Here is a 10119-nt window from a genome sequence, read left to right on the forward strand (position 1 = left end):
AAATCAAATCAAATTCGCAAATGTGATGACTGGCACCCGTGCCAGTGGAGTGCTAAAAGCACCATCCGAGCTTCATCACTGCTAGAGCAGCTGACTGGCTTCCGTGCTGGTGGCACGTAAAAAGCACCATTCGAGCGTGATCGTTACCAACATCGTGCCAGTGGCATGTGAAAAAACACTCGAGCGAGGTCGTTGCCAGTGGCGCTGGACTGGCTCCTGTGCAGGTGGCACGTAAAAAACACCACTTGAGCATGGCTGTTGCCAGTACTGCCTGACTGGCCCTTGTGCTGGTGGCATGTAAAAACACCCACAACACTCTTGGATTGGCTGGTGTTAGGAAGGGCATCCAGCTGTAGAAACTCTGCCAGATCAGATTGGGGCTTGGTGCAACCATCTGGTTTGCCAGTCCTCAGTCAAATCGTCCAACCCATGCTGGCATGGAAAGCAGACGTTAAACGATGATGATGATGATTTGGGTTGAGTGGTTCATTTATTGGAACAGTTGTTTATATAGCTGGATGTCCTTTTTGTAAAGAACCTGATTTTTGTGTGCCACACAAACTGGAGTGGACAGTTAGCTGTTGTGCTCAGAAGTTGGTATACCATAATGACATTAATAAGATCTGCAAAGTAACTTCATCTTATAGCCATTGTCCCTCTTGGATTTGAATTAAGTAAATACAGATGGTCAAGGCTGAACACAAACCACATTAATCTCACAGGTCTAGGAGAGCATGTAAAGGTTTTGAGCAATGCTTCTCCTTGTTTGACTAACACATAAAATAAATATTTTGAATGTGTTTTAGAAATATCAGTTTATTTGATTTAAATATTCCAACAACTTTTGGAAAACTGTCAAATAGTCTCTATGTTATTTTTTTTATTCAAATTCTGTCAGCTTTCCCCCCTCTTCTTTCTTTTTCTTTTTTTTTTGTGTTGTTATACCCCATCTGTTTCTCTGAAAGGTAATATTTCTCCATGGCCAAACATTATTTTTGTTTCCAATCTTCCATGAAAATATGTCTGGCCATAAGGAAATATTATCTTGCTTGGAAACAAGTGAGGGTTGACAAGAAGAAGGGTATCTAGCAGTAGAATATCTGCCTCTATGAATTCTGCCTGACAGATGCAAACATGGAAAAGTGGATGCTAAAGTGATTATGATGATGATCATCATTTAGAATCAATTCTTAAAATGATGATCTGTTTTTTTATTGTGAGACAAATTACATTCCTTATGAGCTGAAAATATCTCTCAATGATTTAAGGGCTCTTAATAAGTTTAGTTTATATTACATGTCATACATTATCTTATATATTTTGCTATCATTACGTCACATTATAATTTCATATTGTCTTATGTTAAGAAAAGTTTGACTGACTTGGTTATATTGTATTGTCTAACCTATGCCAGCATGGAAGGCTGGTGATGATTGTATTTACTGATTTTCTGTTTTTTGTTTTCAGAATAGCAAGGAATATGCAAAAGATATCGACAAATTAAAATTAGAACTATACAAATCGAAGTAAGTTAACTTCTAAAATTTATAACTGACTAATTACAGTGCTGTTTATTTAGATCGAATTCTGAAAATCACTTTAGTTATTTTGGTTTCCAACAGATTATTTAGAATAGGTATCACCATGAATTTTTGAAAATATTTAAACCTAACTTCTTCTGTATTTTATCTTGGAGAGCATCCAAAAAGAAACATTTTGAAACCTCATTTGTAAAATTTGGATGAATATTTTTGGAAATATGACAGTTTAAATGGTCAGTGAATCGGTTGAAATTTTGCCTTATTAGGCCATATTTGTAATGTCATATCTTTGAAACTGAGGTGACAATCATCTTCAAATTACACAAATTGTGTCCATGGGATAGCAGTTGCCTATTTTTTCCAGATTCTTCAAGATTAAACTTTTATTTTCACAATTTTTAAAACCTTTATGTAAAGCCTAAATAGTTGATTTCATGATGTGAGCATAAGCTTTTCATACGTTTTGGGACCTAGCTAAATCCAAAAGTACAAGCCACAAAGACTTGAGTTATGGTACATTTGTAGTAGGCATAAAACTAAAGAAATCCTGAGATTTTGGGACATAATACCATTTCAATAAAATTTTGATGAGCTTTTAAAAATTGATGTAAACAATTTAATGGCTGACTTTCAGATCAGGATGCCCACATAAATTGAATTTTTTCTGTTTTGACTGGGATTTTTCCAATTTGTTTTTCATCATGTCCTTGGAAATGGAGAAGCTTTTTATGAAAAAATCTTTTTGAGAATTTATGATTTTCACCCTCCCCTGCATCAATTTTGGCCAATTACTTTTGCACTACACACTTGATCAAAAGAATATGAGAAGAAAGTTCCATCCAGAACTTCCAAATGATATACATAATTGTCCACGGAAAAAAAAAAATGTATTTTGACATGAAACTGATCAAGTGGGTTTTTGCATGATCAGACTGTGTATAAAAACTTCCTTAGCAGCTTATGAAGTGTTATCATCATTTGGTACCTGAGATGAATATTATAAGATAAAAATGTCTTGTATATTTTTGTTTTTGTGATAACTCTGGTTACTTTGAGGAAGTCTGTGCTAACTTGCTAGGTAATGTGGCTGATTTGCAAATGTTGACTATTTCTCTATTTTCCAATAATGATAATGGTTTCAAATTTTGGCACAAGGCTAGCAATTTTGGGGGAGGGGTAAGTCAATTATATTGACCCTGGTGTTCACTTGATACTTTTGATGACCCCAAAAGGTGAAAGGCAAAATCAATTTCATCAGAATTTGAACTCAGAATGTAAAAATGGACTTAATGCTGCTAAGCATTTTCTAACAATTTTGCCAGGCTGCTGCTTTAATAATAATAATAGGTACAGGTATAGCTGTGTGGTAGCAAGTTTGCTTCTTAATCAGATGGTTTTCGGTTCAGTCTCACCTTGGGCATGTGTCTTCTATAACCCTGGGCTAACCAAATCCTTGTGCATGGATTTTGGAAACGGGCAAGGGTTGGAGATAGGAAGGACATCTAGCCATAGAAAATTCACTTCAAAAATTCTGTCTGACTCATGTAAGCATAGAAAAGTGGGTGTTAAAACAATGATGATCTTGACCACGGAATCCAAATCTTTGAAAACATACCTTGTTTAGATTCAAATAATGAAAAGGATTTGGACTGTTCAAATCAGTCTTCTCTTACAGACATTTGAATATTGGCACTGTGTAACAATTTCTTTTCTAGATGTACTAAATTGGGTATAAAAAAAACCCAGTTCATTGGTAGAAAAATTATATATGAAAATAAAATAATTTTATAACTATTTTAAGATAACTTCTAGACAATATTGTTGAATAGTCAATATTTCCAGAAGATTAAGACTATAATATATTTTGTTTTTTTTTTAGTTACAAGAACTAGATATGGAATCATTATTTGCACCATCTACAGTGAGATCTGGAAATAATATTTGCATGTTTTATTTTTAACACATCAAGGCAGGTTTGGACACAAAATATGCTAGGCATTGTAACGTATGTCTTAGAATAACTTCTTCCTCTTACAATAGTATGTTCAACAGACGTGTTGCATTGATGCATGGCATTCAGGAACAACAGCATTTCGACATGTTGCATGTCTTGTTAGCTAGAAACTGCTGGAATTTTGGGGATTACCCAAAACTGCTGGCTTTGTTTATGCTTTCAGCAAACAAATTGTTTGCTGATTGGTCATGCCAATCACTTTATAGCATGTGCTGAGTGTTTTCTTTTTTTAATTTTTTGCCATGTTACCAGCACTAGTAAAGTTGTCAGACAGTTTGCAAGACTATGAACCCACAGGGGGCAACTTTCTGCTAGATGGGTAAAATATGAGAGATGGGGCCAGGACAGAACCAGTTTCTTGCTGTAGAGGAGCTACATGACTACTCACATTTTAGAAGAAAGAGTGGGAGTGCTTGAGGGGAGCCAGAGAGGGGTGGAGTAGTGTAATATTAATGTCCTTATTGAAATATTTATTAATGTGAGATCATATCATCCTAGCACAAGCAGACCACGGTTCTAGTCCCACTGGGTACCCATCTCCTTTATATATCCTTTAGATATCTACATGCTTTATGTGTTTACAAATTGATTTATATTTTTCTTTCCATGTGGTTATTATACAGTAAATGTATAAATTATCTATGAGACATGTCATTTTATTTCTTAAACTTTGTCATATGCTCAGTTTGTGTATGGCTTTTCAAAATATTCGTTTTGTTTTCCCAGTCAAACTGTGGAGGAATTACAACAGCAGATATCTGAACTGAATGGGAAACTCAGTTCAAAGGTAAAAACAAAATTTATATTTTTTTAATGTTTTAACACAAGATTTCACTGTAAATTAAAGAATATATAATTCCTGTCTGTAAATTTTCATTCTTACATGCATTTAATTCTCCTGACATTAATCCTTTACAGGTGTCAGACTGTTTGGCTCATGAACAAAATGTAGAGGATCTTCAAAAGAAATTGGAAATGGCTGAGTTGTACACTCAGCAGGTAAGTTTTATTTTACAATCTGGATGTAAAGTAGCAAGATGGTGAAATTGCATTGTAGATAGAGCAATAAAAGCTAAAAGACAAGCATTGAAAGACTGAAAGAAAGAGAGTGGGGTGCTAAGAAAGAAGCTAAGTGTCAGAGCTGAGAGAAGCAGAGAGCTGAATGTTTGCTAGTGTTCTATGATGAGGGGATCAGAGGCATGATGTTCTGGATTGCAAAGCAGTGTCAGCATAACTCAAGATGTAGAGAAAAAGTGTTTGAAATGAGTGACATACTGACTCATGGTGTATAGGAGGAAGCAGAAGTACCCCATAAACACTCAAGGGATATTAGTTGCTGAGATACTGAAAATACCTGATGTATTTCACATAATCAACCAGATGTTACAGGGAAGTGTTATACTCAGTGACTGATACAGCAGTGTAATTGTTAATTGCTACAAGAGTGAAGATGCTTTGGAAAGAAGTAACTACAGAAGCTTCAGACTGATGGAACAGGTTATGAAAATAATGAAGAGCATTAGAAAATTAATCAGAGCATCAACTTTGAGATGTAGTTCTGATTTGTGTCAGGTCATTGTACTACTATTACTCTTTTCATAGTGAGACAGGAGTTCAGCATTCCAACATCTCTACCAATTTACTGGCTCTAGGTAATAATATAAAATGCTGACCACAGATATAGAGAAGAATGTCCGTTTTTATTTTCATTTATTACCTCTTTGGTTGATATTGGGTTAACTATTTCTTCTGATTCTGATTGGAATGGAGGCTTACATAGAACCTAATCTTACTTTATTATTTTTTTCTTTCCAGCTCAGTAGCCAGAGTGATAAAGAGTCTCTTAAACTTATTGATTCATTGCAACAAGAACGGGAGGAGTACATTAAAAAAGTTGAATATGTGAGTAACACCTTTTTGTTTTTGTTGTTTAGCTCCAGATCACCACTGACATGCAGTCCCCAGCATTCTAGTCTCTCTTGATAGTTCTACTGGTGCATAGAAGCAATCATCTTTGTATTGGACTGCTGGATTACTTTAAGTTCTGTAATAAGTTTGATTGTATGAGGTGACCATATCTGAGAGTAGTAACCTTAGTGATGAAGAATAAACATCTTTCACAAAACCAGCATATTTTTGTTTCTCCTCTTATTGTAAATGCTGTTATGCATAATTCCCAGGTTTCACACAGATTCTGACTCTAAGATTGTAGCTCCTCTCGGCTTTGTATATCCAAACTGCAATGCATTCTGAGGTACTGGCTGCAAAGTACTTGAAACTTACCTGCATTAAATTGCATGTTATTTTCATCGTCTTTTATCTTTTACTTGTTTCAGTCATTAGTCTGTGGCCATGCTGGGGCACTGCCTTGTGATATTGTCTCATCTCTTGATTGTCCTTGACCTTTCATATCCTTAGCATAGTTATCTATGTAAGGATTGAGGTTATGTCTGAGAAAACTTCTACCAATATTAATGGTTCTAAGAGCATTCTTGATTATAATAAAGTATTTTACTCTGAATTGCTGATTTTTTGCGGGGAGATCATTGTTATCTGTTTAGTATGGTGGTTAGTCATATATTCTTTGGATATTCATGATGTGATGTTGATTGCATCTGTAGACAATGATCACACTAAAATTTGAGCTTTATTAGTCCATATTGTGATATTTACGAATGTACATCCAATAAATTTATGGAACAATGTTCAGTGAACGTAATGATTGGGAATCTTGTGTATATAGATGTGCAACCAAGTGAATACCCTCCATCAGGCATTTACCATACTCTGAACACTTTGCTTCCCTGGGCATAAATACGTTGAAGCTCTGACGTCTGGCAACTGACCTAGTAAATACCCACAAAATTATCAACCATCGCACCAACCACCACCTTGAGCTCCATGTGTCCAACACACATGGGCATGCCTACAAAGTCAAAAAACAGCACAGCTTCCATGACTTTCAGAAACATTTTTCACACTAGAGTTGCTGAAGTATAGAACAAACTGCCTGCATCAGTTGTTAGTTGCCGAGACATTGCATCCTTTAAAACCTCCATGCTTCCTGAAATTCGCCAACACTACACCTGATTTTCCCATTTCCATATGCAATATCATTGACTCATACACTGTTCACTTTCCTGACTTTTGTATATACTACTATGTACTGTACATGCACCTTTGATGAGTTGTAGCAACAGTTCCCTTAGATGGCTGGTGGCTCTCTAGTCTGAAGTTGAAGAGATGAGAGAGAACCGAGAGACTTATCATATAAGGGAAAAGCAATATACGATCCATATAAACCAGGAATAGCTCAGCCTAAAGTTGAATTCGTCATATTACTGTTGGCCCAAATGTTGTAGAATATTCTACCAGACTATTTGGTGGGAAACACTTGCACCCATCATTTGAAGAGTGCTTCCTCAGCCACAAGTATGTCAGCTAATGCTGCTTAGTCAAACTTTATTCATGGTGTCCATACCTTTTATGGTAACACTTTTTCTTTCATGGAGATATGTTAGTTCTAGACTTGACAGATCTCAGTCGGAGGTTGTCATTACAACTGCAACAACTTTATTTGTATCTTTTAAAAAGTTATATAGCCTCTCTTAGTTTCCTCCTATCACACTAAAATCAAGTAACCTATGCCCTACTACCAATATGATCAACTTCATGAAAAGCTTTTGAAAGGATGAGGTTTACCATATCTTTTATTTGACTCTTTGAATAGTGACTTTGTTAGTGATTATACTGTTACTGCATAAGGCAGCCACTTTCTTTGGAATTTGAGTATCATTTAGTAAATAACGCTCTTTAACAAATGTTCCTGATAGTTTCCTGATTGCTCATTCTCTTTCAGGGGTAGATAATATAAGTACCAGTAATATGTTTAGGCTTGATTCAATTCATTATTGTCTCTTCCTTATGCCTTTACACTTGACAAGGCATGATCATTGTGAATTTCAGTTGGGATGGGGAGAAGGTCAGGATGTAGGTGAAACATGGCTGTACGTATAGGGGTGTGTGGTGATGAGCAACAGTATAATAAAACTAGACAGAAGAGAAATAAGGAGATGGTGTGAAATATGTTTAGTGGTGGTGGGGTGCAGTGATACATGGATATCAGAGGTATGTAGGGTTAGATATATTGGATGACAAAGATGGGGTGGAGTGTTAATTGCAGATATGAGAGAGGGGTAAGGGGTGCTCAGTGAAAAGTAAAGTGGTAAAGGATGAAGTTGAGAATGCAGGATGAGTGACAAGGGAAGTAGTTCCAAGGAGTGGGTTAACTGGGTGCATAAAAGAATTGGGTGAGGTGAAATTTGTGCAGTTTTGCTCTCATGTAATTACAGCAGCTGAGGAAGTAGTATTGTAGTTGAGTGCAAGCAGATATTGTTCTGCTTTTATGATACTATTTCATAAGCTTTTTTGAGCTGAACATATAGAATGTGGAATTCATTTATCTTTGTGCATGTGTGTGTGTGTGTCATAATTGAAAAGCAGTGAGAATTATGTTTCAAATCTAAATAACAGCGATATAATGAATTCTTTAGTAATACTCTTGTGTTTTTCTTCGTCGCAACATATGAATGAGAAAGGAAGGGGTGATGGATGAATAAAAGAAGGAAGGGTGATGGCAGACTTGATAGTGGGATGATGGAAATTGTACAGTGAAAATAAAAAAAAAAAAACAGTGTTTTAACTCTGTGTGAGTACATGTGTGTGTATGTAAAAGGGAGGTATGTGAATGTTTGTGTGTGTATATACAATGGAAGTGGGATGGTGAACATTCAATGCTGAAAAGAAAAATCAAACAACGTTTCAACTCTGTGTATTTAGTATTTACTTGCCAGCTCCCGTATTCAGTCACAGCCAGCTTTATGTAGCCTTAAGTTGTACAAGAAGGAAGGAAAACTTTAAAATTCTTTTGAAGGAAACACACAGTCAAGGAATGTTAGTTTCAGAGAGATTTTTCATAAAAAATTTGGTTATAAAAGAATTATTAAACTAAAAACTTGGTTTTGTACCTTATTTATATATAAAGTACTACAATTAGCTGTCATTTTTGACGGCACAAGGCCAGCTAGTATTTATAATAAACTGAAAATCATTTATCTTATTAATTTTTGTAAGTGTAAAGTGAGTAACCCATGCCTACTCTGCTTACACACGTGGCATAATTATCATATAATACACACCCACACAAAAAAAAAATATATCATTGTAAATTTTCCTCTATATGCTTGCTTTTGAAAGCCAGTATGCAGGTGAACTAAATTTACAACAAAGAGTTAATATATCATAATCAATACTTGTCATAGCTAGTTGGATGCTTTTGTTCAGGCTTGTCAATGTCTTACAGTAAATACAAAAATAGTCTCAAGGCATTGGTATCACGAGCATTGATGAAATGATTTCTCAGTTGATACAATATCATCATTTGATATCCACATTCCTTGCTGCCATGGGTTGGACAGTTTGACAAGGATTCAATGAGTCAAAGGACTGCATTATGCTCCAGTGTCTGCTTTGGCATTGTTCTTATAGCTGGATGCTCTTCCTAACACCAACCACTTTACAGTGTATACTGGGTACATTTTTTCATACTACTGGCACTATTGAGATCACCATGAAGCTCACAAGTTAACAAACCCAGGGAGGGAAGATGTTATGCCCATATTGGGATGGTGAGGGTGAGGGCACCACAAAGGAGACTGATTGATTGGGGGTGCTCATATAGATTTAATATAAGTAGAATCAACAAAAAATGTAGTCTATGAAATTTTTACCAGGTGTAAACACATGGATAGGTTTCTTTTGTCAAGTTGGAGTACACCACCTGCTTCAAACTGACGTGCTGTCTCACAGGCTTAGCCTTTTTTGGTTATTTTGTTCTGTACCAGCTGTATTAATTGTGGTTTTTGCTATCAGGGAGGATGGAGATCTTAGTTTTCTTGCTTTCATTTTTTTTGCATAAACCTTCTTCGTGTTTTTTTTTCATGTTTTTTTTCTTATTTTATCACTGTCCAGTGTCCTTGTTTTTAAAATGTACATAATGCATACACTGAAAGATTGTTTGGAGATACATGGCATATTTTATAAATATTCTTGAAGCATCACCAAAGCATGGAACTGTTAGTAGCTCTTTTGGTTTTGTATTAAATCAATATGCATATAAACTCACACAATCATGATTATTATCATCATTTAATGTCTATTCTCCATGGTGGCAAGGGTTGGATGGCTTGACAGGAGCTGGCAACCCAGAGTGCTGCACTAGGTACTAGTCATTTGTTTTGGCATGACTTCTATATCTAGATGCCCTTAATGCCAACCACTTTACAGTGTACTGGGTGCTTTCATGTGATGCCAGTATGGGTGCTCTTTATGTGACATTGGCATGGGTGCCATTTACATGATGCTGGCACAGGTGCCATTTACGTGACGCCGGCACAGGTGCCATTTACGTGACGCCGGCACAGGTGCCATTTACGTGACGCGGGCACAGGTGCCATTTACGTGACGCGGGCACAGGTGCCATTTATGTGACGCGGGCACAGGTGC

At 36.1% G+C, this 10119-nt stretch overlaps 1 protein-coding gene across 1 annotated transcript in view; it reads left to right on the forward strand.

Annotated features, from left to right (window-relative positions):
• Window positions 1–10119, forward strand: part of LOC106870395 (golgin subfamily A member 2) — a 72185-nt gene that overhangs the window by 29969 nt on the left and 32097 nt on the right. Inside the window, exons 9-12 of the mRNA XM_014916442.2 lie at window positions 1468–1526; window positions 4282–4342; window positions 4474–4554; window positions 5371–5457. Coding sequence (XP_014771928.1) covers window positions 1468–1526; window positions 4282–4342; window positions 4474–4554; window positions 5371–5457 — 288 coding nt within the window. The remainder of the gene's footprint in view (window positions 1–1467; window positions 1527–4281; window positions 4343–4473; window positions 4555–5370; window positions 5458–10119) is intronic.

Source organism: Octopus bimaculoides, chromosome 2 (genome assembly GCF_001194135.2).
Source record: "Octopus bimaculoides isolate UCB-OBI-ISO-001 chromosome 2, ASM119413v2, whole genome shotgun sequence".
In the NCBI taxonomy this organism is placed as follows: domain Eukaryota; kingdom Metazoa; phylum Mollusca; class Cephalopoda; order Octopoda; family Octopodidae; genus Octopus; species Octopus bimaculoides.